The 26,993-nt window shown below is 47.3% G+C and overlaps 8 protein-coding genes across 8 annotated transcripts; 2 read left to right on the top strand and 6 right to left on the bottom strand.

Annotated features, from left to right (window-relative positions):
• Positions 1 to 577: 577 nt before the first annotated feature.
• DFJ58DRAFT_763264 (uncharacterized protein) lies at positions 578 to 2,413 on the bottom strand. The gene is made up of 4 exons (XM_041388599.1): positions 2,256 to 2,413; positions 2,170 to 2,178; positions 1,222 to 2,118; positions 578 to 1,165 (listed from the first exon to the last, which is right to left on the bottom strand). Exons 1-4 carry the CDS (start codon positions 2,292 to 2,294, stop codon positions 932 to 934), a joined length of 1,179 nt encoding a protein of 392 aa, XP_041249181.1. The 5' UTR covers positions 2,295 to 2,413; the 3' UTR covers positions 578 to 931.
• A 1,737-nt stretch (positions 2,414 to 4,150) lies between these two features.
• DFJ58DRAFT_903986 (uncharacterized protein) lies at positions 4,151 to 7,456 on the bottom strand. Its single transcript, XM_041394890.1, has 27 exons — positions 7,154 to 7,456; positions 7,043 to 7,100; positions 6,983 to 7,014; positions 6,816 to 6,874; positions 6,743 to 6,766; positions 6,533 to 6,684; positions 6,368 to 6,481; positions 6,301 to 6,318; positions 6,228 to 6,240; positions 6,038 to 6,174; positions 5,940 to 5,990; positions 5,707 to 5,883; positions 5,643 to 5,650; positions 5,561 to 5,590; positions 5,481 to 5,509; positions 5,331 to 5,430; positions 5,183 to 5,278; positions 5,102 to 5,119; positions 5,048 to 5,052; positions 4,965 to 4,990; positions 4,819 to 4,913; positions 4,749 to 4,770; positions 4,675 to 4,693; positions 4,548 to 4,616; positions 4,468 to 4,490; positions 4,280 to 4,416; positions 4,151 to 4,222 (listed from the first exon to the last, which is right to left on the bottom strand). Exons 1-26 carry the CDS (start codon positions 7,236 to 7,238, stop codon positions 4,287 to 4,289), a joined length of 1,590 nt encoding a protein of 529 aa, XP_041249180.1. The 5' UTR covers positions 7,239 to 7,456; the 3' UTR covers positions 4,151 to 4,222; positions 4,280 to 4,286.
• Positions 7,457 to 10,115: 2,659 nt separating this feature from the next.
• Positions 10,116 to 13,576, top strand: DFJ58DRAFT_494839 (Creatinase aminopeptidase). The gene is made up of 13 exons (XM_041380677.1): positions 10,116 to 10,969; positions 11,020 to 11,094; positions 11,145 to 11,307; positions 11,364 to 11,700; positions 11,754 to 12,124; positions 12,178 to 12,331; positions 12,387 to 12,453; positions 12,508 to 12,619; positions 12,674 to 12,772; positions 12,831 to 12,945; positions 13,000 to 13,058; positions 13,114 to 13,233; positions 13,297 to 13,576. The coding sequence occupies exons 1-13, from the start codon at positions 10,227 to 10,229 to the stop codon at positions 13,438 to 13,440; spliced, it is 2,559 nt and encodes an 852-aa protein (XP_041249179.1). The 5' UTR covers positions 10,116 to 10,226; the 3' UTR covers positions 13,441 to 13,576.
• A 161-nt stretch (positions 13,577 to 13,737) lies between these two features.
• Positions 13,738 to 16,239, bottom strand: DFJ58DRAFT_494813 (P-loop containing nucleoside triphosphate hydrolase protein). The gene is made up of 7 exons (XM_041380676.1): positions 16,074 to 16,239; positions 15,895 to 16,017; positions 15,257 to 15,841; positions 14,753 to 15,200; positions 14,102 to 14,706; positions 13,950 to 14,048; positions 13,738 to 13,900 (listed from the first exon to the last, which is right to left on the bottom strand). The coding sequence occupies exons 1-7, from the start codon at positions 16,167 to 16,169 to the stop codon at positions 13,847 to 13,849; spliced, it is 2,010 nt and encodes a 669-aa protein (XP_041249178.1). The 5' UTR covers positions 16,170 to 16,239; the 3' UTR covers positions 13,738 to 13,846.
• Positions 16,240 to 16,540: 301 nt separating this feature from the next.
• Positions 16,541 to 18,814, bottom strand: DFJ58DRAFT_763244 (kinase-like domain-containing protein). Its single transcript, XM_041388598.1, has 9 exons — positions 18,390 to 18,814; positions 18,278 to 18,333; positions 18,117 to 18,225; positions 17,892 to 18,068; positions 17,599 to 17,841; positions 17,363 to 17,542; positions 17,238 to 17,312; positions 16,962 to 17,183; positions 16,541 to 16,911 (listed from the first exon to the last, which is right to left on the bottom strand). Exons 1-9 carry the CDS (start codon positions 18,693 to 18,695, stop codon positions 16,588 to 16,590), a joined length of 1,692 nt encoding a protein of 563 aa, XP_041249177.1. The 5' UTR covers positions 18,696 to 18,814; the 3' UTR covers positions 16,541 to 16,587.
• On the bottom strand, positions 18,683 to 21,502 carry DFJ58DRAFT_763237 (G-protein alpha subunit). The gene is made up of 15 exons (XM_041388597.1): positions 21,201 to 21,502; positions 21,101 to 21,146; positions 20,457 to 21,036; positions 20,353 to 20,405; positions 20,185 to 20,294; positions 20,111 to 20,119; positions 20,017 to 20,047; positions 19,852 to 19,895; positions 19,685 to 19,798; positions 19,574 to 19,623; positions 19,407 to 19,521; positions 19,329 to 19,346; positions 19,241 to 19,274; positions 18,797 to 19,184; positions 18,683 to 18,741 (listed from the first exon to the last, which is right to left on the bottom strand). Exons 1-14 carry the CDS (start codon positions 21,342 to 21,344, stop codon positions 19,135 to 19,137), a joined length of 1,398 nt encoding a protein of 465 aa, XP_041249176.1. The 5' UTR covers positions 21,345 to 21,502; the 3' UTR covers positions 18,683 to 18,741; positions 18,797 to 19,134.
• A 1,619-nt stretch (positions 21,503 to 23,121) lies between these two features.
• DFJ58DRAFT_763230 (uncharacterized protein) lies at positions 23,122 to 24,481 on the top strand. Its single transcript, XM_041388596.1, has 7 exons — positions 23,122 to 23,528; positions 23,597 to 23,626; positions 23,684 to 23,764; positions 23,816 to 23,827; positions 23,903 to 24,004; positions 24,056 to 24,283; positions 24,331 to 24,481. The coding sequence occupies exons 1-7, from the start codon at positions 23,370 to 23,372 to the stop codon at positions 24,343 to 24,345; spliced, it is 627 nt and encodes a 208-aa protein (XP_041249175.1). The 5' UTR covers positions 23,122 to 23,369; the 3' UTR covers positions 24,346 to 24,481.
• Positions 24,482 to 26,971, bottom strand: DFJ58DRAFT_763226 (lysyl-tRNA synthetase). Its single transcript, XM_041388595.1, has 10 exons — positions 26,792 to 26,971; positions 26,611 to 26,734; positions 26,295 to 26,562; positions 25,431 to 26,200; positions 25,331 to 25,381; positions 25,234 to 25,282; positions 25,021 to 25,178; positions 24,901 to 24,962; positions 24,768 to 24,847; positions 24,482 to 24,717 (listed from the first exon to the last, which is right to left on the bottom strand). The coding sequence occupies exons 1-10, from the start codon at positions 26,965 to 26,967 to the stop codon at positions 24,623 to 24,625; spliced, it is 1,833 nt and encodes a 610-aa protein (XP_041249174.1). The 5' UTR covers positions 26,968 to 26,971; the 3' UTR covers positions 24,482 to 24,622.
• Between the last annotated feature and the right edge of the window lie 22 nt (positions 26,972 to 26,993).

Genomic DNA, 26,993 nt, shown 5'->3' with positions numbered 1-26,993 from the left:
TTCATATATCTCTCACAAGTGTCCTACCAACATGCCTCTTTGGCAGATTGTTTGACATCTCAGGCTCCGAGTCATATCAGGTACTATTAATCCGCCTGTGCTGTTCTCTAAGAAACCGGGAGCCTAGCTTGTCACATATATTTATGGTACCAGCCTGTCACATGTACGCAGCCGCGCGCTCATAACCCTACTAGAACCAGCGTTGGAGTCGGATATATACGTAGTAATATATCATCACACATCTCGGAAATGTGGGGTGCATCCTTGATCGTTGTATTCTGCACTGAAAATTCCTATTTTGATTGTTTGCACAATGTACGGCACCTTGACTCCGAGTCGGAGGGGCCGACCTCCTGCGAGGCTACACGATTAGGACTCATAAGCTTCGCGGGGCCGAACAGAAAACCAATGGCAAAAAGGAACTTGCAAGATGATCGTACATGGAAGAGGTCACCTGTCTCCGGCGGCCTCGCAAATAATTGAAATATTGTGGGAAGAGCATATGCTTCGTGCCCACTTCGAGTCTGCTTTGAGTCCATTTTAGGACACGATATTGTGACAGATCATCCCGCAGAGACTCGGATAACAGCACTACAATTGATTAGTTGGAGCTTCAGAATAGCGCTGGTACAACAGATAAGCACACTACAGTGACTACGAAAGATACAACCAAAGAGATGAATGAGTCCTGAGTGCCAAAGACATGGCAAAGCAGCAAGATATGTAGTATAAAGATATGCCAGCGGACGAGCGTGAAGCAGTGAGACTGTGCTGAAAGGCGTGCATGGGCCAAAGGACACCATTGAGCTGCATGAAGCAGGGAGGCAGGCATGGTGCTACGAGTGGTAATGAATGCAAAAACAATTACACAAACTTCATTTTTTAGGGTAGTGTCCACTGGCGTCTATTCACCCTCGAGGAACGCGATCAATTAGTACATACTCTGTGGTACCATGGGGGAAGAGTTCGCAAGCATGCTCTCCGTCGACATCTGTCGTTCATGCTGATACATACGCGGGAGAGTTCGTCCCACAGCGCGCACCGACCATGGATAGAGTGCCGTCAGGTCAGGGTTGACAGGATAGGCGAAACTCTCCGTAGAATTTCTACTATTTGAAACAGAACTGTACATTGGAGGGGCAGGCGAGTTGGAGTGGGTAGGTCCCTGATTAACACAAATTAGTGAGAATACAGACATGACAACCGGCATTCAGGACTTACCGGGGTGGAGGAACTTTGTTGAATATAAGTTGTTGGTGCGGTTGTCATGGCCTGCAAATTAGATGTCGAGTATGGACCTTCGACTGCACTGTAGTATTCCGGTGCAGCCGTTCTGGCCGATGTAGGAACTGACCCAGGAGGCGCAGGTATCGCAAAACCTTGGTGGTCTGTCGGACTCATCGGTGTTGCTGAGTGTGCAGTGGAGAAATCAGGATCTCCAATTTGGATCACCCCGCCATAAATCCCTCGACTGGAGTCACCCTCGTCATCACTCGTCTGTTCATGCACCGGTGCAAGACCGCTCGCCCATCTTTGTCTCGCCTCAACGCTTTGGTTGTTGAACGATCCATCCCCGTGTCCCACAGTACTACTTTCATCGGGACCCTCTACCACCCAGCGATGGCTTGGTACTTTTGGCTTGACCTCTCGAGGACCCACACCAAAAAGACGCCACCATCGCCATAACCGCCTCTCAGGTCGCCGAGAACCCCCAGGTGCCGGCCCGTTAGAAGGATCAGAATGATATCCGTTGGGCGGCGGGAAAGAGAATTCGACGGAGTTTCTTAGTGGTGTTTGTGAATCAGTTGAGTCCGATCGAACATACGAGTGATATCTTCGTGTGTAACGCGGAGTGACCATGGACTCATCCAGCGTAACGGGCATGCTAGTATGCTGTACTCGACGACGGTATTGAGGCATGAAGATCTTGGAAAATTTCGAGATGGATGCATCTCGAACTCGGTGAAAGTGGGGTTTGAAATGGTGTGACCATCTGTCCCACATAACGTATACAGCAAAGATAATAATGAGTGCAACGCCAACAATTATTGGGGTTGTTATCTGCATAGTACTCCAATCTGAACCATTGGAGTCATCGCTACCGTCGGTAGCACGGGACTGTATTGAACATTTCAGCCTCACCGCCAGAAACCGACGATGAACACTTACGGAGAGAGCCTGATAAGTAGGAAGGTACAACAATGCGATGGTGTTGTCAAAAATTTGCTTTCGTTCGTGAATTGATGAGTGCTTACCTGGTGCTGGAGCTGAGCTCGAGACGGGATGAAAACCATGACATCAAATTTGACTCAAAATCACGAGAGAGAGAAAGAAAGGATGCGGGGATGCAGCGATATTATCTTACAGGATCATGAGCGCCAAGCTGACTGACCGCTGGTGGCAAGCATATTTCTGGCCCACATTGCTACCGTTGATCGATTTCACGGAATCAAATAATTTTAATTATTTCGTACCTTATATCACGAATAACGCTGACAACTTGGGGCCTGAGGCCTGATGCCATTGATGGCCCGGGGCCCTACTACAATAATCATTAATGTAACATTGATCATTGATCAGGCTGGAAACACCCCAATCATTTTTGGAGGACTAGATATCTCAAGGCAGAAGTCAGACATTGAGTTACTCGATGTACTAGTACTATTAAAGCTTCACAGCGCCCCTGGCCAAATGCTATGACTTAAGCACATGGTGGAGTCGGCCATCTATTTGTTGAACCACCGGAGTGAATTGTGTTCTACAGCTACGTAATAAGCGCGAGGAACGAGCGAAGTCTACCCGAAAACTTAAGTTTCGAGACACCGCTTTCTTGCTTGCTACGGTACATACCGTGACCACAAGAAATTTGATTACTCGACGACCTAGTACTGTGCTCGTCGTTGATGACTTTTCGCACCCGCCACTCCCTCAGCAACAGTTCGAAGCGCGTCTTGCACCATCATGATAATGAGTATTAACTTGAGTTTGTTCTGCGATGTCAACTCACTTCAATTTGAAACTGCTCAACGTATAGCTCTTGACTGTAGGAGACTGTCTAAACTGATCTTTAGTAGACTGCTAGTACCCGCCTGGCCTCACGGTTCTCGTTATACTTCCATTAGGTTCGGGACGATATTTTGGGCAAACACAAGGAACGAGCGGACTTGTAGATTCGACGAACGTCACGTGCCAAACGTGATGAAAGAGTGACAAAAGACAAAAAATGTAATAACTATTGGTCAGGCCCTTTCTACATCAATCGCGTACTCAGTTACCTCAGTAGTAATATTGTGAACATTTCACGTTATTCAAAATGAACAAAAGTGCAGTGGAAAGTTTTTAATTCCAATTTCTTCTGTTATTGAAAGTGACTGTCAGTGGCACAGTACTATGCATAATACTCCGACGCAGTTTGCCGTGAAGCCGTTGCCATCATCTGCCTAGAAGACACATGGGCAACAGAACACACAGAAACGTTCGAGAGACAATCTAGTAATAGCCCAGGCTCACAAAGCATTTACTGGCAGGAAAAAACAAAAGACCTTGGACATTGAGCAAGAAGGTGCTCCAAGTCCATACTACACTTACGTGCAATAAAAAAATACCGCGGCCATCGTGTTCTCCCGCAATCCATTATGGAGGAGCTTGATTGTCATAGTACACTCCCAACAACACATTAATTCACGCGATACACATCTTCTACTAATGTTATAACTCATTGAGTACTTAAGCTTCTTGCTGCTCTTAATCTACCTATAGTATTCGTTGTACCATATTCTTCAACTTTTACCTAGCATACTTCGGCATGAGTTCGGCACTGTTCGGCACACCTTTGCGGCACATATCCGCACAGCGTCACACTTTGTCACACGCACGTGATGTTCGTCGAATTCACAAGACCGCTATCTTATCTTCGTTTGTAAAGGACCATCTAGTAGGGGAGACTAGGCAAACGCTCTCTTACTCTCAGTTCTTTTGTTATACAGAATCAGATAATTTTCCATCTCACTCCCTTATCATTTACAAAACACGTAGACTGGCCAGAATATTCAAATTTCCAAGGATGACACTGCGCGAGAAATGCCTCACGTTGGCATTGAACATTTTTGACAACTCAATTGATTGCGTAAAATCACACAGTGAATGTTGTAACCAGTCAACTATTTCAACTTCACAAGCGGAGGATGCACTACTACATCGTCGGATTGTATTTCAAACATTACTATCATGAAAATCGGGAACAATAAAAGGCAAGTAGATCCGACTGGGATGGGCTTACGGAAAGATTAATCCGTCATAGCGACTGCGAAATCTGACTTCATATCTTTCTCTTCCGTGCTAATGCGGTGCGTGAGACCTGCATGCGCAGCAGCCTTGTCATAAATCCGGGCCACGCCTTCCTCACCATCGAAAATGCTGTGGAGAAGCTGTGAATATAAAATTGCAGTCGTTATCACTGTAACATACGCGGCAGTTTCCTCGAGAGTGCGCTGACGAGATTTCATTAGCCGAGGATCGTGTATGCGCAGTAAAGACGATATAATTACATTCTTTGTCTCAACGATGAAGAAGTAGCAGAATACAAGTTCGAAGCACAGCCAAGCGATGTACACCAGCTGACATAGAACATCGGATGAATGAAGACACGTCGGAAACTTGCGAGATCTCACGTACGTAGTACTTCCACTGCAGACTGAGCGTCGAATTCGATATCAGCAGATGTAGATAGGTTCATATTTGAGACGTACGCTTCAAGGGCGATGGGGTTGACATATCTGCGAATGTGAGTGGACCTTTAAACGGACAAAGAAGTTGAACCATACTGGTTGAAGATCAGAGACAGAGTCATCATGAAGTTGGCTACCATATAACCCTTAGCACGGAGGGGGTACGGGAAAATTTCGACGGGGTATCTTGTAGAATAATTCACGACGACTTTCACTTCAGAAGTTCACATGACTCACGACGCAAGGAGAGGTGGAAATGCAATCTGATATTACTTGATTTCAGGTAGGATGAAGAAGACGCATCAGTTAGAAAGACGAACGTTGTCTGTATAAACGTGAGTAGGTTAATAACACAAGAGTAATAGACTACTCACAAGATGTGTAGAACAGGACTGTATTTGAAAATTTAAAAACTTGTCAGCTCCGGATTTAATCAGCTCCTATGTACTACTCACAAATAAAAGCAACGACTGCATTACCAGCTGCGATACTACCGGTGCTTTGGTGGATGGAGAAGCAGATCGTCTGCGCGGTCCAGAAGACGACCATACCTAACACGTTAAATCAGCCAGTTATATCTATATGCCCGAGGACCATGCTGACCGGTGCAAGATGTGAGGAGCAGTGGGCGTCGACCCACACGGGTAGAGTTAAAGCCGGCAGTGATAGTAACAAAGAAGTTGTAGGTATTGAGAGCACCATTCTAGAAAAATCCGTGAACGAGCGAGCATCACGCACTTCTTCCAAACCTACAAGCAGCAACTGCGTTTTCGGGTTCGTAACTACGCAGGAATGATAACTGGTCGGTATGTGTCAAGCCACAACTCACTCACTTCCAATTGCAATGAGGACCTTGTTCAAATCTGTCAATCCAATCATGAGCATTCACGTAATACATCAATGAAGCTAACTTACAGTAAGCACTGAAAATCAACGAGCTGTCAGAATCATGTCTTTACGATATAGCATTCGAACCTACATCAAACCATTCCCAGACCACTGGGAGAAGACAACAATCGCGATGGCAAGGCGCAAACGCTTTCGGTTTCCAGGAGTTTTGATCAAACTCAGCCAGCCAACATTGCCAGCTACTTCCCGATCAAAGGCAATCGCAGCCTTGATTTCTTCCAATTCGTACTGCACAAGAGGATCTTGTCTGCACGATAGGCTTGGTTTACGCGTTGATACCAAAAGGAAATGGATCACACTCACGCATTGCCATTTGCATGATAGTAAGCGAGAACTTGGAGAGCACGCTCCTCCCTTTACACACATCAGACTTGTTACGTTTCGAGGAGAGTCATACTCACTTTCCCTTGCTCACGAGCCAACGTGGTGACTCGGGGACGAACCAGATCAATAAGACTTGTATCAGAGATGAAACACCTTGGAGTGCAGAAGGAAGTCTCCACGCCCAACTATTCTGGATGGTGAATGTGCCATAAGTCTATGAAGAGTATCACTTTAGTTTTTTTTGGCTTCGAATGAAAAAAAACTAACACTCCATGCCGCACTAAGCGGTGACAACTGGTGAGCTGGCATGAAAGCGAAGTCTATATTGCGAATAACTTACACGATGCTCCCAAGGAACCTGAAGGATGATAAGAATACGTCCGGGCGAAGGCACCAGAACAGCTTACCATAATGAGACATACATTGAACTTGCCTGACTACGGTGAGAAGGGTATGCAACCTCATGGACAAGGAGTGGAGCAGCGGAGGCAGCGAATGTCAGACCGAAACCAACCAAGAAACTGCGGAAATAAGTCAGTAGTGACTCTTGCGAGTAGCCGTTTACTTCCTACCGTGCTCCAATAAACATCTGCACAGAATTACTAGCAGTCTGGATCACGGTGGCAGCAACCATCACACTTGCACCGAATGCGATTGAGAAGCGCCGACCCATGCCATCAGACATGTAAGGTGCAAACGGGTAAGCACACAAGGTCCCGATGTTCTGAGGTCGTGCTGTAGTTAGCCAACTCCGTCGATTGCAATCATTAAGATTAGCTTACTTGAATGGCATTGAGTAATCCAAGCTTGCTAGCAGATGAGTACGGTTTAATCAACGTAAAGCATTAGGCACACCTTCCCACCAGCAGGATAACCAAACGCTTCATTCCACTGCGTCAAAGACTGCAGACCGTCTGTTCCGCGTTTAGAATGTCATCTTGAAACCCACACAGTCACGTACTCATCATGCTACCTAAATGCTTGATGGCAGGCTTGTCAATAACTCAAGATATGAAACTCACCATCAAAACCATATGTGTAGGACGTAACAAACCTGTCAGGATTAAGCTAACTGGGTGTACATTAGTATGTGTTCTGAAACTTGCATGATACTGATCCAGAAGTTCAGTATGATAAGGCCTATTATGTTATCAGTACTCTCATTCTCTATGCGTACTCTTTGAGGAACATACGCCTGTTCCTGTACCATGGTCTCGAATCAATAAGGTGAGTGTAGGCAGCAGAGCCTTCAGTGATGACAGTGGGACTAGAACCCATGGTTTGTTATCAAGTCGAGGGAGTGCAACGATACGACGATTAAATAGTGACTTGGTCGTATATTTTAGGCCCGTGACACCCTTGACATCCTTGACATCCAGGATGAGCGCTTGAGCGGTCAGGCGGCAAGCACGATAACAATGAAACAGCGCGTGCAGCATGTTCAAGCCAGAGAACTCAGAGCTCTGGTATGGTGAGGATTGACTTGCTCTCTTGCTCTCTGGTGTTATCGTTCCGCCAAAAAGAAAACTTAGGAGAAGACTAACAGATAAGTCGGTGAACTGTCAAGTCGGCGTAGACCATTCGGCGGTCGGGCCGGCGATGTATCGAGTCATTTGGTGGCTGGGTGGCAACTTGAAGCTAGTCCAATCTCGCGTTCTCGAGAGGACACAAAACTTTGTTTTCCGCGTGCCTCGCTGTGGCGTTCGCATGCCGATGAGATCGATCCAAACCCAACCATATTCGCAATTGATCGTAAAGCATCACTATTGACATGAAGATTAGGAAGAATGAGAATGGAGGTGAAACTAGATTAAATCCTTGGTGATGTTACCCATTCCACCTCGTATGTGCTGAGTCCGTCGGGAACGGGTTGCTTAATTCGTCGTAGTGACTTCAGACTCAAAATTTGTCTCTTTCTCTTTGATATCGTCCACATCTTTTTTTTGGATCAGTGTTTATTGTTTGTCAGGGCGAAGCCCTATGACAGACAGAACATCCAGGTATATCGTCCACATAGTGCATGGGGCCTGCATGTGCGCAGCCTGGGCAATTACTTCCTGATCATCGAAGATGCTGAGGAAGAAGTTGTGAGTAGAGGATCGTAGTCATGATCACAGTGACGCACACGGCAATTTCTTCGAGAGTGGGCTGACAAGGATAGAATCAATGACATAAACGAGCGGACGACCTACATGTCCTACTATGTTCAAGCCAGAAAATCCAGAGCTTCGGTATGGCAAACTAAGGGCCGTTTAGCAAAGAGACAAGCTATTGTGACATACTTTGCAACGTAATAAGTAACAAAGTTGAAATCAGTCCCGTCAAGACGCGACATAACAGGAGATACACGAAACTCTCACCGTCGTCGGTATATCATGGACTCGGAATATTCGTCCAGTCGAGGTCGACCATCCTGTGGAGAAGCTCCGAGTCATGTTCCATGGACTGACACGATGTCCCATTTGGTCTTGGTCTTCAAGAAACTTAACGCAGCCGGAACCTCGATGATCTGGGGGCCTCAAATCCAACTGAAAATCTGGCTTACTGTATTACCTGTAAGCGCTGTCCTGCGGAACGAGTTACTTAGTATGAGCACTCAGAGTCAGTGAAACGAGATTTACCTAAAAAAAATCTTACCAAAAGTACTAGGCTATTACTGTTGATGTAAATATTGCATAATTATTTACGTAATTAGATAATAGCTTCCTCGACGCTTAAGATGCCCGACGTCATCCCTATCTGGACCGTGGTACTGTTGCCACCAGGCGAACAACTTTACAGGCTGTCAACTCATTTGATAGTGGTTCGAAAGCCACTAGGTCTCACTGATGAGCCTACAGCACCAATGTGTGTTTTAAAGTCTTGTTCAGACTCCTATCACGCCACACCTCTCGTCGCACGCTTGGTCCGTCAATCAGTGATTCATCTCGTCCTACCTAGCTGTGTCTGCGTGAACCTGCGTGAACTCGAACGGTTGGAGCAGGTTGGAGCTTTGAAGGAACACTCTGTCAAATCCAATAACATGGCACTATTCGCGATCTGACAGGATATTTTGTTCTTCCCCTCCATTTCTGAGTTGATGGTTCTTGAACATCGCGCGCTATTGCTCGTGTACCCTCTTTCCAGATCAGCACCATCATATTCACAGGTCTGGATAATGAACAACAGCTGAGATTTACTTCTGTTCCATTCTCTGGTCTGCGACGAATTTTAATCAGGCCGCCAGGCGCCAGGGGTCCAGCCATGTGACTGGTAAGTGGTTTTATGAGGTTCTATTTTTCTTCAGATCATTCCGTGGCTGGAGCAATGGTGGCGTACTAAGTAGGGGGTGATCTCCATTCCAGAACTATGTGTGTCTAGAACCACACACGCCAATTGAAGCTAGACAGTACCGCGCAGTGAGGTCAAATTTAGCGTCATGCGCCCTTCTGACAAGATGTCTTTTTGTGCTCTGCAGTGCATCAACCTTTGACGAAGGCTCTGCATGTCTCCGCGTATTGAAAACTGTACCTAACCGAAGATGCCTGAAATTCTCGTCGGCTGTCTTAAGCTCGACGTGGTCTATTGCGCTTCGATAAGTCGTCGTTGGTTTGAAATATACACATATCGATATCCTCATGATCTTTGTGACTATATTCATTTCGGATCTAGAATAACCAATCTAGACCCCGTGGAAGATCGTGGGTTCATGGGTTCCGCAACCCTACAGGCCACACATTAGTACTAGGGTCAGGAACAAGTCAAATGCGGACCGAAGCTGGATGGCAAGCCGTTCCAGCCTCGTGTTTTTGAGGTGTGATATGAACTTTGTCCACCAGCTGGTACGTGGCATTCGCATACCCGCGGGATCGATCCCAGGACTGATCACCATATCTGTTGGCTATCGCCAAGCGTTCCAATAGTATGGCTGGACAACACCCCTCATTTAGCACCCTTTCCTACTGATTCTTCTCCGCAGCCGTGACGTTGATTTCATCGGTCACGGAGCTGTCCTCGAGGTCTTCCATGCCCATAAATGACCAACTGGCAATTGGGCCGGTACTTAACCTTGTGGTCCGTGTTTCCAATAATCCCAATTTAGCGCTTAGTCATATTTTTCCCACAGGTTACCTCTATTACTTACATGCTTGCTGTTTTTCAATCTGACGCATGCCATGGCACCCTTGGTAATAATCACCGTCCAACCTCGTGTGAGTACGTTCTGAGTTCATTAAATATTACCAGCACGGGTTCTTTGCTTCTTACCTTCATCATCCGCCATCTATCATGGCGCCGCCGCCTCCACCGCCGCCCCCGCCGCCCATGTGCTTTCCTTTCCCAAATCGCTCACGAACTCGCGAAGCCAGCCCTCTCATAGTCCGTACAGACTCGGAAAAATCTTATGCATCATCTCAGATGTCTGAGAACCGTTCCAATCGTTCTGAGCGGTCTGACAATAATTCCCATCGTTCGTCTCAGAGGTCTGACAACCATTCCAATCGTTCGAAACGATCGCACAATTCCACAGGCTCCCAGAATAAGCTTGTCCGCTCCGGGTCCCGCTCCACCACACGGAGCGTCGCATCAGACACAGAGAAACTATCTTTTGATTCGGATTCAGAGATTTACGATGTCCCTACACTTGCTAACGAGAGCCGCACCAAGTTCTCGCAACACTCTCGTGACGACAGCAAGTCTGCTCTTACCAGGGTTGATTCGAAGAAATCTACGAAATGGGGATATGGGTGGGGACTGGGAAAAGTCAAGGAGAGGGAAAGAGAGATGTTGGAACGATCGCCCTCTGTCGATTCAGAAAGACCTCCGCTTTACAAATCGCCTACTCGCACCTCCTCCAGGTCGAGCGGCAGCAAACGTCCACCCTTCTATTCGAATGACTCTGCGAGCACGCTTGTTGGGTCTGCTTATGAACGCAAGATTAATGACGTCGAATCCATCAAGGAGAAGGTAGACACGACAGAAAGATTGGACGAGATCAGGAAGTTGATGGTCAAGGAGAAACTCGATTATTAGTGAGCAAAGCCAACCCTTACGTTTCTTCAGGCTGACATTCCTACTTCAGCGTTGTGCCCAGCGAGGACCCCCACCAGTCAGAGTACGTTGCAGCGAGTGACAAACGTAGGTCATGGATCTCTGGGTGAGTTATTTGTCTTGGTCGTCCAACTTTGGATCTTACGTGATCGTCAGGTTTACTGGAAGTGCGGGCCAAGCTATTATTTCGAAGACGGCCGCTTACTTAGTAACCGACTCGCGCTACTGGTTGCAAGCTCGCGATGAACTTGACTCAAACTGGCATTTGATACCTGGTGGGGCTGTGGATGGCCCTAAAGATTGGATTGATTGGTTGGTTGTGCGTGTCATCAGCTTAATCCCGCGGCTTTTCCTTAGAGAGTTGTGTTATATCAGGATCGTGCCAAGGATTCGAAGATTGGTATAGACGCCCGCATGATCTCCCACGAGAAGGCTACCTTATTGAATACACAACTCAACCAGAAGAACTCGAAGCTCATCTATCCTCCCCAGAATTTTATTGACATGGTTTGGAAAGAAAAGCCCCTGCGATCCAAGGAACCCGTTTTTATCCAGTCTCTCGAGTTTACGGGCAGGGAAGCTAGCACAAAAATCGCAGAGGTTCGCGCTTGGATCCAGGCTCAACCTCCGGCTGTCCCTTCATACTCCAAAGCAGCTCCGACTCCTGCCCAGATGCACATCGGTACCTTGATTACTTCTTTATCCTCAATTGGTGCGTCCAATTTCCACCGATATCTCTTGAGGAGATTTACAGAGATCACTTAGCTTGGCTTCTTAACTTACGTGGCTCCGACATCCCTTTTAATCCTCTGTTCTACACCTACCTGTTCATTTCTCTTGATAGGGTTGTTCTATTCTTAGATTCCGTCAAGCTTACCGATGAAGTAGAGGATCACCTACGTGCCCTCAACATCGAACGGAAGGAATATAACGACATCTGGGCTTTCCTCCGCCGGCGAGAATGGGGCGAGGGCAAAGTCCTTATCTCTCCAGAGACCTCCTATGCGATCTCCTTGATGCTGACGCATTTCCGATATACCGTCACGCCATCCTTCATTGACAGCATCAAGGCCATTAAGAATGAAGTAGAACTTGAAGGCTTGAGGCGTGCATACCTTCGCGATGGTGCTGCATATGTGTGTATCCTCGGTTGACAGTTTTGATTCTCACCTCATGCTCTCTCGTTTAGGTTAGATGGCTTGCATGGCTAGAGCACAAGATCCAACAAGGATACGACATTACGGAGTATGAAGCAGCATGGCGACTCACAGAGTACAGGAGGCAAAACAAGCATTATTGGGGTCTCGCATACGAGAATATCTCTGCAAGCGGGCCTAACGCGGGTAGGCAGCTTCCACAGCATGGTAATTCATATCGCTGATATTTCGGATCTTGCAGCTCTTCCTCACTATTCGCCTACGAAATCTGGCGCCCGGATGATTGATCGAGACACCCCTTACCTTAAGTGAGCATCGAGAATCCCATCAAAGTTCGTGGCCATTAACTTCCTTCACTCCAGTGATTCTGGAGGTCAATATCGTGATGGCACCTGTGACACAACACGTACAGTTCATTTTGGAAGGCCATCAGTAGACCAATCAGAAGCCTACACCCGCGTTTTGCAGGGTCACGTACGTCACTGACGGTCATATCAATCCCCGCACTTCCTCACCTTATAATCTCAGATTGCCATCGATAGCGCAGTATTCCCGGAGGGCACCACCGGCTCCCAACTTGACGTTCTTGCTCGACGTGCATTATGGAAGGACGGACTTAATTACATGGTATGACGCTTCCTTGACGTATGTTTGACCATCACCTGATACGTGATTTTGGACATAGCACGGCACAGGCCACGGTTTTGGCTCGTTCTTAAACGTTCATGAAGGCCCACACGGATTCTCCAGCAACGTTCCTCTTGTTCCTGGACACGTCATAACAAACGAGCCTGGTTTCTGTGAGTTAAAAGCCGAAATTCCCCCGTCGTGACTCATCATGGTGTGAATTATAGATCTTGATGGCCGATGGGGAATGCGCATTGAATCTGCGTTGGCTATTCGCAGAGTCAAGGTACGTTGATCCTGTATCCCACATCACGATGGCATCTCATGGTATCGGCCACCAGACGAAAGGCGAATTTAACGGCGACGTGTGGCTTGGGTTTGAACGCCTCACGTGTGTTCCGATTCAGACACGGATGGTCAAAGAAAGCATGCTTACCAAGGAAGAGAAGCAATGGTTGAAAGTAAGCGATCAGTGATCCTTCACCTGCGGAACCTTCGATTATCTAACGTGCCCGTTATCGCAGGATCACAACAAGAAGTGCCTGGAAAGACTCGAACTACACCTCAAGGATGACAAGCGTGCTCTCAAGTGGCTGAAACGTGAATCTGAAAGAGGTGTTGGTATTGCTGCTCCTGGCCCGGGCGGAATTACCATTGATTGGGACTAAATATGGACCTGCATCCAATTCTTTATCAACCTGGGCCACATCCTCCGTTACTGCGAAACCCTCTCCCTCCGCACATCTTTCTCTACCTCCACTCTCCCTTACACTATACCTTACCTGACGACTCACCAAGGAAACGTTGTAGGACGTCCCTTCAAGTGATACACGCACGACATATTCCAGAACGATAGACGAACTTCAAAGGTTAATATTGTGATTTGTGCACCTTTGTGCGCGTCGTTGTACATACATACATACTTATCTTCTAGGATGGTCTAAATACCCTTCTTCTTTTTATCGTTGGACTTTTTGACTGTCTGCAGGACAAAGTTCAAGTTGTACTTAAGAATGGAATGGATTGCATGACATATAATGAAAATAATACATGAAAGTGTACAATACGAACAGGCTAACGTCTGTTCGTTTTGCCAGCTTTCCGTTTGCCAGCGAAAAGATGTTTTGGCTGAGGAACTGATCAACAACAAAGTCAAGATGTATTCATGATCACGCACCATTTTAGTTTGGATGACACGATCAGCCTCTCCAGCTTTAGCCAGTCGGTTGCGCTCACGCTGTCCGAGGTTCCGTAGCTTGACGGCCTTGGACGCTTGCTAAAATAAAGACATTCAAAAAGTTATTCGTCCAAATAAAGATAAAAACAAACCTGCTGATCACGCATACCAGCAAATTGACGATTTGATTTTGGTGCTCGCGGGTGCTTGGCGATAACTGTACCCGAGTTACCCTTGACTCGTTTATTCGGCGTCTGCTCCTCGCCATCAACATCCATCCAGTCACCTTCTTCACCTTCACTTGCATCACCATCACCATCCTCCATATCAATATCCATATCTGCTTCAGCACGTTTCCGCTTGGCGCCTTGGGCTTTGGCTATTATCCCCGCTCTCGCCTCTATACTGCTTGGATCATAACCTGCTTTCTTGAGCTCAGTAGTGAGCTCAGACAGCGTGCGGAGGCCCGCTGTGCGTGGTAAGCGAGACTGGTTCTTCATAGCTTTCTTGACGTTCTGTGAATGTATTTTGTGCCCAAGAGCTTTTTTAGCCTCGACTGCTTCACGTTCGTCTTCGGAGTCAAAGATATTTTCGTCACTATCGTAGAAGCCCTCGGCCTCGAGTTTTTCTTCCTCACGTTCAAGTGCCTCAAGTTTTTCGGCGATATCGGGGTCAATGAAGTCGGCAACGTTCTTGCCGTTCATGATTTCGGGCATGACATCCATCTTCCACTCAGGATTTGCGAGGATGTAATCCTCTGTATGACATGTCAGGAGGCACATTAAAAATACAGAGGAGCTTACGCTTAATGTTGATGTTGAAAACACCAGCACCACCCTCTTCTAACTCCGTGTCTCGCAAAAGTTTCTTCCTGTCGGGATCATCCCTATCGTACCTCTTCCGCTCTTTGATAACATCCGGTATAAATGGCGCACGGGTAACGTCGTCCCGAGCTTTCGGTTGTGCCACATGTATACGGTTGATAACAGAGTTAATTTTGGTGCCCTTGAGTTTCGTGTCAACGCGGTGTGCTAGGAGGGCGTCGCATGCTTTGTTCTTGAGATCCATGACCCCCTCATCAGAATAACATGACACCTGGATGCATTGGACGTCCTCAGTGTCAATGATTTCTTGGACGAGGGCGCGATTCTCAGACGTAAGATCCTCAAGGCGGGTTACATCGATTTTGTTGATGACAAGTATCGTCGGCTTGCCATTAAATAGAGGCTTGATAGAATGGAACAGTTTACACTGCGGGTAAAAATTGGCATGTGGTCCAGACACAAAATGTATGCTGCAATACGCACTTGAGCTTCCACAGTGTAACCACACTGTTCACTTAGGTCCATAAAATACAACACGCAGCTCTTGAGGTGTGCAAGAGCCGTAATACTCTGCATTTCAATCGTGTTCATCTCCTCCAGCGGATGATCTAAAATCCCAGGGGTATCAATTACCTGCCACCTCAGGTACTTGTAATCTAGATGGCCAACAAAAAGGGACTTGGTTGTAAAAGCATATGGCTGGACGTCAACGTCCGCGCGCGTAACCTTATTGATAAATGACGACTTCCCGACATTTGGGTAGCCGCAAATGAGTAGGGTTCGGGTGTTAGGGTCGATGGCGGGAAGACGGGAAATGTGTTGGCGAACTTGCTCAAGGTAGGCAAGAGGATCTTTCTGTCTGCGCATGATAGTGGCCATACGACCAAGCGCTGCCTTTTTAAGTTGCTTGCAGCGGTATAAACTGTCACCGAACTTAAGAAGCCGGACGTAATCTTTGGCAACCTGATCGATGAGATGTCGACAAGTGCGAAGTTGGCCTAAAGCAAGTTTGTAGTGATTTTTGTCGTACAGTACATTCATGAGTGACGCCAGGAAAGGGTGTAAGTCCTGCCTCATGTTTGTGAATTTTAATCCCCCCAGGAGAGCTTGATCAAACTCACGTCGAGTAGGGGGAATTCTGACAATATGGCTCCTAGTTTTTCATCGAAAGTGTCTTGCGTGAACTTGACTTTACGCATGTAAAAGTTACGGATGCGGCTGATCTTGAAGTTTTTATGGATTACCTGGAACATTAAGATGATTAGATTGCTCTGGACGATACCCTCAACACACAACTCACTGTAGGTGTCTTCCGCTGAGTCTTGGACAGGACAATGTCCAAGAAATCTGCCGCGGTGGGCACAGGGGCAATCGCCTTCAGCCCACTGGTCGACATTTTGGAGGTGCAAGGTTATGAAAATGAGTGTTTTGACCAAGTCGATGATCCTAGCCTACAAAGTTTTTGTATATTCCCACGGTCCTCATGTACCTACTGTCACTTGGTAAGTGAACTCGCGCAATGCGCATGTAGTCTGAGGATCAATTTGCGACCGGTTTTTTGCACATAGTTGTGCAGAACTTGTGCTTCGGCAAGGGAGCCGGCATCAAAGCAGACCTTTTCCATATAGAAGGGACGACTTACTTCTACCACTTGATCAGATACCAACTTATGGATACTGCCCTGCAGTCACAGTGATCCTCCAGATCTAGATTTCAGTGCTCAAGCGCTCACATATCAGAGTGGCAGCATTAGTATATATATATACATGGCCAACACAATTATACAACATACTTATGTACATACGAGTTCAAGCCTACGTATGCGCAAGCGCGAAAGGATTTTCTGTCACCATCATCACGGCGGCATCAGCCAGAAAACCTACATCCCACTCCACTTCAGTGGACGGGCGCTCGGTATTTTTCTTCTCAGTATCCATCTTGTGAGAGATTCGTTCGCACACTTGTTCTGCTGTTAGTCGTTCTTCCGGTTTATGTTTCCACAGGGCTTCTATGAGACTCCACATAAAGTCGTCTAACACTTGGTGGGTCTCACGTGGCCGCTCTGGCCGGTGTCCCCTCAGTACTAAGGGCTTGGGATTCCCGGGCCAGTTTTTAAATGGGCACATCCCAGTAAACATCTGCAAATTTTGTGGTAGGTCAAGCCGAACGAACTATTTTTTCTTCCTACCTCATAACAGACGCAAGCCAATGCGTACATGTCGCACCGCCTTCTGTCCAACTTCTTGAGATCAGCTGCACTCTCTGCGGCTAGAAGTTCTGGAGCCATAAAGTGAAGCGTCCCTACGACACCGGATGTTGTTGTGGTCATTTGAATATTAGGGTCTCGAGCCGTTACAATTCCAAAATCCGCTATGCATGCACGCTCGGAAGACGTTATCAGGATATTGACCTGAAAATGCAAAGCTTGAACTCTCCAGAATCACAGGTAGTCACATACACTTACGCCTTTCAGATCGCCATGACTCACTGTTGGCTCCATCGAGTGCAAGTACTCCAGGCCGCGTGCAACATCCAGGATCTCCACTACCATAAGCCGGATCTCTTGGTATGAAATGAAACTGTACTTACCAGTGGATACCTGTCAGCATCAGGATGCTCCTTAAGGTAGTGATTGACATGACCGTCTGTCATCCAGGGGGATACCAGACACCAGGTCTTCTCAGCGTCATTAAAGACGTATACGCCGTAGAACGGAAGACAGTTTGGATGTCGTACATAGTACCAGACTACCGCTTCGTTAGAAAATGACTACAAGACATAACAACATGTGAACTTTTGTTGCCGTCTGAATCGAAATTACTGACTTTATTAAATTGTTCTTTGGAACGTTTACCCTCTAGCACCTTTTTCACGGCAACAAGGCGGCCGTTTAGCTTGCCTTGATAGATCAAGCCAAACCCGCCATGAAATTCGGTATGTTTTAAGTCCTGAATGCGACAAAGTTGCAAACTCTGTGGGAACCGTCCAGATTTCCTTGACAGTTTGATCACAGCATTCACCAGATACCTTCTATATTTTTCCAGAATTTCAGACCGAGCCGTAAGTAGCTATTACGAATGTCAAAAGGGTAACTGTGGAACCTCAAGTTAGCGCTTACATTTTGCAGTATCTCGACCATGAACTGTGCGTTGTCATCGGCGGCGTAGAAAGCGTGGGCACGCTCATTCGATGTTATGTGCTCGACAATCAACGCTCCTATGTTGTTGATGTCGAGGTCGTGCAATTTCTTTTCGTTGATCAGGCCAGTATTGCAAATGTGTTTCTCGACTTGTGACTGTTCATACCGTTTAGTAGACTCCTCACTGACCAAAGCCTTGCACACCATTTGTAGAATGTGAACAAGTCCATCCTTCGTAGTCTTTAGATTCGAAAGACAGGTATCGCCTTCTCTTATCAACTTCGCCTTTAGGTCTTCAAGTTCGGCGATAAGACTGGTGTTGCGTATGAGAATTCAAACTACTGGTTCAAAAATATGATCCCGACCTTCGTTTCTCTGGAGCGCATAGTTGAAGATGCGTGAAGGTGTACGCGTACAATGCCTGATGGCAGCGCAGATCACGACACCGACTGACTGTTGCAACGCTGATGGACTCACCCCAAGAACAGGCAGGGTCTCAACGCTCTCGCTGCACGCTTGTCTCAGTTGATCCGGCAAGGCGGTGAACTCATGCACGATGTCTTGGATTTCCCACTGGAATGTTGCGCGTTCCGGTTGAGTGATGACAGGAGCTGGGTGGGTGCTTTCCTTGGCTTGCCATTCCCCGAACAACATCTTGGATGCATTTCGGTTGGGCTGCCCGGGCTTTAAAGGATCGTTGAAGTTATGGAGTTCTCGTATATGGTGTGGCATCTTGTGGCGTTCGAGGACCACACCGCAATGCATGCATTTCACCTTCGGCATGGTTGCGATAATCGTTAATATCTCAAGTTGACAAGGCGTTGAATATCTTGGTTATCACAAAAGGATCAAAATCATCACCATCGGGAGATGTAAAGGCGTACCATAGACAGAAATTGCTTATCAGGCAAGAGTGTGGGAGTGACAGTTAAAATGGACACCAGCTGGCGCTAAATGCGTGTGCAAATTCATCTATGCCATCGGACCGACCCTTTCACTTGGGAGACAACCGAATAAAATTCTATATGCAACAAGGCTGAGAGATGCGGAGGTGTGACAATGATGGACGGGATATCAATAGATGAAGTTTGTAAAATAACCAGCAAGAAAGGAGAGATCATCAGGTATCATTAGTCGGGAGGGAAGTGTCATGTTGGAAGGTAGTCAGATAAACATAGTGCTATGTCAATATCCTCGGCAGAAAGTGTTGACCAAGGGGGGATCACGCGAGACCAGTCTTAGCGATATGTGATCGGATAATAGCCTCTCCCACTGACGTATCTGCTATGAGCGCTTGGGGCGAGGGGTAAACGTCTGTAAGAACGTACCGTTAACTATAATGTCCTGCGTTGCCCGGATATCCTGAATTTATATTAATTAGATCTCGTGCAAACCTCGAATGACGGGAAAACTCACCAGCATGGAGGTGAAGTGCTGGGTGGCGACACAATTATTAGTGAACAAGGTGACTTCGAGACAAGAGTCTATACATACAACATACAACGCTCGACGGCTGATATCATGACGCTTGTGAACTTGAATAAAGTGTGCCCTGAAATATTCTGACACATCGGCGTAGGTGTTCGGGCGGTCGCCGTATGATGTGATACTATCGCCAAGCTGTGAGCACAGCCAACCAACAATTGATCACCAAATCTCACTATTTCCGCACTTTGACCCCAGCTTCTAGTTTCTTCCTTAGCAAATCAGTCTGTATACAGTCATATCACATCAGTCACATGGTAGGAGTTATAAAGAATAATAATTTAAACCTTGTTAAGCATCAGAACCAAATGCGAGTTCTTCAGGAGTTTGTTTGAGCATATGGCTGTGAATAGCTGCAACGAGTCGTCCACTCTATTGGTCCGAGGATCTTCTTCAAGATACTATTTCGGGTACAATGAATAGGAGCACAAGGGGAAAATACACGAAGACATACTTGATCAAATGCACTGATTGGCGCCAAAAAGATGATTGCAGTTGCTAATCAGAAACCAAGAAACACGGCCAGTTAGTAAACATTCCTTATTGCGGACAATGAATTTGTCTCCGTGGTGCCCGTGTCCACGGGCGTCAAATGCAACGATCAGAGCAAAACACCCACCATCGTCAAAGTATGGTACCCATGCGTGGCGCTGATGCGATGGTTCGGAGTCAGACGGAAGATCTGTTTAGATCATTAAATATCATGAACTCGCCTGGCCACGCTGAAAATGAATGCAGCGCCTTTTTGAGTCAAACAGTAAAACAAGAAAAACAGACACACACGTACAGCTCCGCCGACGTCGTACATCAACCAGTTGTACCTAGAGCCGCATAATTCTATATCGAAAGAATGCTCGGCCACACCGAGCGTTTGCAGTCTAACGTTGAGAAGATCGGCTAAATCAGACATATATTCAATATTTGCAAATAATTTCAGAACAACTATGCACTTTACCCGTTGACGGAAGATAATCAGGCTGCGCGACACGTTTGATGCTATCCAGGAAGCTGCAAGGACGGTCAATAAACAATACCCAATGCATAGATGGTTCGTCATACAATGGTGCAGACTCATCAAGCCTGATTCGTCTGTTGTTGACGAGTATCCGAACGGCCGGGTGCTTCCAAAGTTCATCTACCTCGGTTTGAACAGAAATGAGCGTCCTCGAAGCCAGGCTGGTCACCTGAGCAACAGCGGGAGAAAGTCCGCCAGTACCAGGAAGTGCACGACTCCGGTTCGGCGATAAAGGGGTGACAAGGGCCTGCCATCCTGCACGAACATATACACCAGTTCGGCCGCCGGTCACAGCGACTCCACCACTGAGTTCGGATGCCAGCGAATCCTCCATTGCAACCAGAGGCACTAACTTAGTACGTAGCCTGGAGAACTCCTCACTCAGGTCACCCAAGGGGGCTAGGGAGTGTGCAACAGCTTGGCCCTCCACTGAATCATCAATCGAAAGGTTGTTGAGTTCGTGGTCCAGTTCATCTAGAATCATTCGAACAGCCTTGAGGATGTTGAAATACACAACTGGACGCCATAGGGGACGTTCATGATCGAGGGCATGATGAGCGTAGTACAACTGAAATTGCTTCTGGAGTGTTGATTTTCCGGATTCTGCCTGGCCAAGAAGCATGACTGTATGATCACATGAGTTGAAGTCAACTCGGAATGGGTAGTGTTCCTCAGCGACAGAACGCACCCTTGACTTGTCTTCTCTGAGCATCCTTGCGCCGCACCCAGTCTCTCTGCAGATCTCGATGACCACGAGTTCTCAGTTAATAGGAAAATGAGGTACAGACCTTGAGCTCCTCATCAATTTTCTGGCTGACTCTTGCAGCCTCTTCATCATAGAACTGGTATTCCTTGTCGATGTTGGTAACGTCGAAGGTCTGCATTAGGATTGGTTCAGAAGTGGAATGGGCATGACCTGGTCGTTTGGTCATTCTTCGGTTTGGGCACTTTCAACTTGAGATAGAGTGGAAGGTCGATTGCGGCATGCCTGACAGGGTTAATATCCCACGTATGTACACTGTACAGGATTTTGGGTAACGAATATCAAAGTGCTTCCAGTCCCATCAAACTATCGTTGTTTAGTAGGTAAGCTATGAAACTCGAAATCAAAACATGTTGCAGCAACCGTAACGTATGTCCTTTATTCCCTTTTACATCTTGACAGCCGCTGTCGTGATGGACTTTTGATACTGAACTGATTTTTTTTAGTTCAATAGCATCACATCTTTCGAGGGAACTTGCTCGTGACTCGAATTGATCATCTCCGAGACCACGGGTAATCCGATCACCGAGGCGGCAGCACATCATGATGTTGCAGTAGCTTTTCCCAACGGAGTTGAAGTGTCCTCGACACAGGCCCTAGGTTAGTGCCTGTGGATCTTCAGCTCCACCCGGCGGCCATCACCGACTCACTAGGTGGCAACTTGTGACAACCGCAGACTGAGGCATGATGATCCCTATTCGGCTTACGAGGATTAATAATGGCCACAGCATACTGCCTTAGTGACTCGACGCTGCGGCTTGAGCGGTATCTCTTTAGGTACGTCCGAGTTTCGCATGCATCCATGTGTTTATTGTTGTTCTCTGTGCCTTCGAGGGCGCCCTTGAACATGTGTAACACGGAACGTTTATCTAAGGGGCATTGATCACCCATCGTATGCCACGACAATTCCACAAAACATCACAATGTGGGTATCAACTTTATTTGTCGCACGAAATACACTGCCCATGAATTTCGAGTGCTAAAAACAGTAGTATACGCGAAGGAACCTGGAATCTGGAAAGTTCTGTCAGACCGGCCTGTCCGTCCCGTGCGTCCATTCTGCATACCGTCCCGTTCACCCTGTCCCGTTCCCTCCGTCCCCATCGACAAACCATGATCACGCTGAAATATGTTGCTGGTCGTCTTACAGGTATCCCTGACCTAACGCAAGAGATCATGTCCACGTTTGCCTTGTTGGCAACAGGCCTCAAGGACATATCATTCGTGAGGCTGTACCGCCTGGTGACGCCCAAATCCTGGAACATAAATTCCGAGATTTTGGAGGGTCGAACGGTCACTTCTAATTTTCCAGTATATACCTTCGTGCGAATAACTCGTTCCACTCGCATTCTGAATGATTCAAGATCTCCCATAATAGGTTCAACAGAGTGGATGACTATCCGTAGGCTCAAATAACGCGGAATAAATGTGTTTTTTATACAGATTATCGTTCACAATAGTTTTTCAAAATCAAATACACTATTTTGCCTGTCAACTCAGACGCGGTTATGGCACGTCGCGACGGACATTCCATTGCAGTCTTACGACATGCATGCCCAATGCCCATCTCAAGATTTGATCCGAAGTTCAAGAAGCGCTGCAAACGGGATCAGCTCATCGATTTGTCAAACACTTAAAAGCGTTCGCCGACACTCGGAGTGCGGAAATTTTGGTCGACGAGATGTGGCACGTTAGCAAACTTCTAGCTGTCAAAACTATTTTTTGTAAGTCATCGGAATCCGAACGACCGTGACATTAATGTAGTCTCTCCACATCCCCGTTCCCAGATCTCGTTACAAGGTGTTGCAATGCATAGTAGAAATTCAGCTCTGCCACATTCGAGACCTGTGTCTCTGCCCGTAGAAACATTCGTGTTATGAATCCAACCTATTTGTATAAGTAATTTAGGTGCCTGGGCAACAGATGAGAGACCGACATCCTTCTTTCCGACGGTTATCCTTTCCCTTCTATCCGGGGTCGAACAGCCCAGCGACCTAGTAGTTTCTCGTATTCGCCTCGGGACGAAAGGCATTCCGGTCTTATCCGCGAAAGTTCACACCACCTCAGCGTCACATAAGTTGTCCGAGTCCGCTTGTTCACGCGTCACGTCTCGTTTGCTTGTGTTGCACAACTTGGTACTACATAGAGTTCTGACCCTCGACGTCACCGTATAGCTACGGTTTGCCTCACTAGAATGTCTCGTCCTGTCCAGAGTGCTTTCTCCTTCCTCCGTTACGGAATGAGAGTGAACTACAGCGTACGCTCATCGTTTGCGGCGTATAGCAGACGTACTATGGCCTCGACTGCCTCGCATGCATCGCATGGCAACTACGGGAGTGATACGCCATGGATGGTGCGTGCCCCTGCAATGCACCCGCTAATTTGAGTTAAATGAATGATTTTTTGGATCGAAATATTTAGATTGGCTCGGCTTTGCTATTTGGTCCAGCGGTGGGTTTTCAGACGCGTCTTTTTTGCATCGAAAGCAAGGCTCAGAGATGGTTTTAGATGCTCTATCTCTTGTCACCATCTGCGCGCAAGACCAGCCATGCCCATGAGGCGGACCACGGTCACAGCGCACACCAGAGTGTATGTCCATCTTTTGTTATGTTCAGTAAATAACTCACGAGTGCTGCACAGGACGCCAGTCATGTAAGCACATGAAATTCGTATTGTAATGCTGCAGTTTTTAACGGGAGTAACCTGTGTTCACGGTGCTTTGCATAGCATGTCGAACCGCACCCTGCTGCAGAGACTCCCGCAATGAAAGATGATGAGGGTACTGAGGTGTCTGGTGAGGAGATCAAGCAGTCGATGGAGCAGGCATTCGTGCGTTTGTTTTCTTACCGACTCGGTCATGTTTTTATATATGATATGAAGGATTCGGATTCTCCTAAGGACGCTCAGGAGCATGAGGAAGCTGTCGCTAAAGGAGAGGAGACTTCTGAAGAATCGAGCGAAACTGTTTCCCAGGAGAGTGCAGATTCTGCTCCCTCAGAGGCTGATTCAACGCCATCCGAGGAGGAGAAACAAGAGGTTGCACTAGAAGTTGCTCAAATTGAGTCTCCAGCAAATACTGAGGCGAGCGAAGCTAGCCAGGAAGCTGCTGTAAGTTTCCTTGTCCTAGTCTTGGACATGTACTCATGGCATGTTAGGAAGAGAAACATTAAGTGATGATCTTACAAAAACTACCATAGAGCTGCGTCTACTTATTTAGTATTTACATAGTAAGTAGTTTGTGCGTCACCTTACAGCACACCCGAAAATCATTACTTTCCTGCATAACATCCCTGAACGACCCGAGCGATGATGGTCTTAAAGTAGCGTGACTTGGGAAGTAATTGACTTGGAAACATTACTTTGCCAAAAAGTTGAAGCAAAACACAACTATCTATTGTATCCATCACGATATCTCCTACTTTTAGATCACCTCAAAGGACTCTACCGTCACAACTGCCCGGCAGGGCCAGGCTCCTTTCCGCTTGTATTACCTGCTGTCTCAATAGGCTTCATGGCAGGGAACAAAAGCACTTCCTTGATATCTGCACACGACCGTCAGCACCTGTGCAACATTAGACCGGACGATACGTACTAGGGGAGTCGGTAAGGAACATGATGAGCCGGTCAATACCCATGCCCCAGCCTGCGGTTGGTGGCAGACCATGCTCAAGCCTGTATGTGATGGGTTTAGGAAGAGCAATGAATGGGCCAGGAGTAGAACATACGCATCAACAAATACTTCGTCTACACCTTGTGCTTCGTCATCACCTTGCTCCTTTTGGCGCGACTGAAGTTGCATGATGAACAAATGTGAGCAGTAAAGAAAGTAACGGGTCGTGTCTTACCTGCTCCTCGAAGCGCAACCGCTGCTCAAATGGATCGTTCAACTCGGTGTACGCATTGCAAAACTCCTTCCCACACATGAAGCCTTCGAAACGCTCGCACAGACCGGGACGTGAGCGGTGGTTCTTGGCGAGGGGTGACATGACTTGAGGGTGGCCAGCTGCATAGATGGAAGTGTGGTCAGCACAGGGGAGAAGCGATGACATAAGACATACTGATGAATGCAGGAGAGATACACAGGGGCTCGATGAAATCGCCAACAAGCTATACACGAGTTAATGACGGCGTCAAAAGAAACTGAAGAATACAGACCTTATCAAGGAGTCGGGCGTTAGTCCGGGGCTCACTGCATTCAACGTTGTGCTGTGACACATCAGCGACGTTCCTCAAAGGTCGAGATAAAATCACTGACCTTGACACACAAGTCTCGCAAGAACTTGTTAGTCTCCGCCGTGTGCAGCGTGTCACCAGGGGGGAACTTGACTCCTGTCTTCTCCTCGAGCGTCTCGATCATGTCATACCTCTTCCACGGCGTCTTGAAGTCCAGCACGAGCTCCTTGCCGTCCTTACCCTCGGGGTGATACGTCACAATCGTGCTGCCGCCGTTCAGGTACTTGACCATACCCTCGAGAAGGTTCTCCGTGAGTTCCATCAGGTCATACATGTCCGCATAGGCCATGTAAAACTCGCAGAGAGTGAACTCAGGGTTATGTGTCAAATCAATGCCTTCATTCCGGAAGACACGTCCAATCTCGTACACGCGGTCGAGTCCACCAACAGTAAGCTGCTTCAGGTACAGCTCAGGTGCAACACGGAGGTACAAGTCCAAATCCAGATCATTATGATGTGTTACAAATGGACGTGCGGTGGCACCACCTGCAACCATGCTCGTCATGGGTGTCTCAACCTCGAGGAAACCGAGGTTATCGAGGTAGCGGCGGAGGTAATTGATCACGCGTGCGCGTGTGATGAAGATGTTGCGTGTACTGGGAGACATGATGAGATCGAGGTAACGCTTACGGTACCGGGTCTCCTGGTCTTTAAGACCAAAGTGGGCAGATGGGAGTTGGTGCAGATTGGGTGCGAGGAGAACCATGGACGAGGGGGAGATGCTGAGCTCACCCTTCTGACTGCGCGAGGGGTGGCCAGTGACACCGACGATGTCTCCGCGCCGGAAGAGTGCTTGTGTAGACATGAATTCATCCGCGTCATCCGCATCACTGTACACGATTCAATACATGTAAGCCGTCAATGTTTGAGACGGGTCTCACCGGACCATTTGCGAGAATTTGCACTTGCGAGCCTTCACCGTGTAGGTCGTAAAACTTGAGCTTGTTGCCGCTGCTCCGGATATTGTGCACACGACCAGATAGAGCGATAATTACGTTGTCGAGCTTCTGACCAGCGGGAATCAAGCCTTCCTTGCTGTACTCTTCAACAAACGAGGTTATACTCTGGCTGACGTTAAACTTATGCGGGTAGGGATTGGGAGACTGAGTCTCCTTGAGCTTCTGGATCGTACGAGCACGCAGCTCAAAATATTGCTGCATTATGTCAGGATCAGTGTTCGATTGCTAGCAGAGATGACTCACATTTGGGTTCAGGTCATCCTCATTTGCGGCTGCAGGCTTAGATGCAGCTTGGGGTGGTGCGGCAGCGGCTTTCTCGGCTTTCTTCGCATCCCTTTCACGCTGCTTCTCGCGACGCTTCAGTTCACTGTGCAATCTGTGAGCACGCAGATATGATCATGATCATAAGTAACTCGATACGCACGTCTTGGAAATCATCTCTCCCGTGACGGGATCCTTGTGTGTTCCTGCGGGACTTTCTGACGCCATGGTTCTAAACAAGATAATGGGAGGTTTTATTGGTCTGACTGGATATCTTGATGGTATCTGACGCAGAGAATCAAGGAATTTTAATCTTTGCATATAACATTTTTGGATCATGTCGATTCTTGAAACGAGTCAAGCGT

The sequence above is a fragment of the Suillus subalutaceus genome, assembly GCF_016647625.1.
Source record: "Suillus subalutaceus strain FC151 chromosome Unknown DFJ58scaffold_9, whole genome shotgun sequence".
NCBI lineage: Eukaryota > Fungi > Basidiomycota > Agaricomycetes > Boletales > Suillaceae > Suillus > Suillus subalutaceus.
This window is presented reverse-complemented; position numbering and strand designations above follow the sequence as displayed.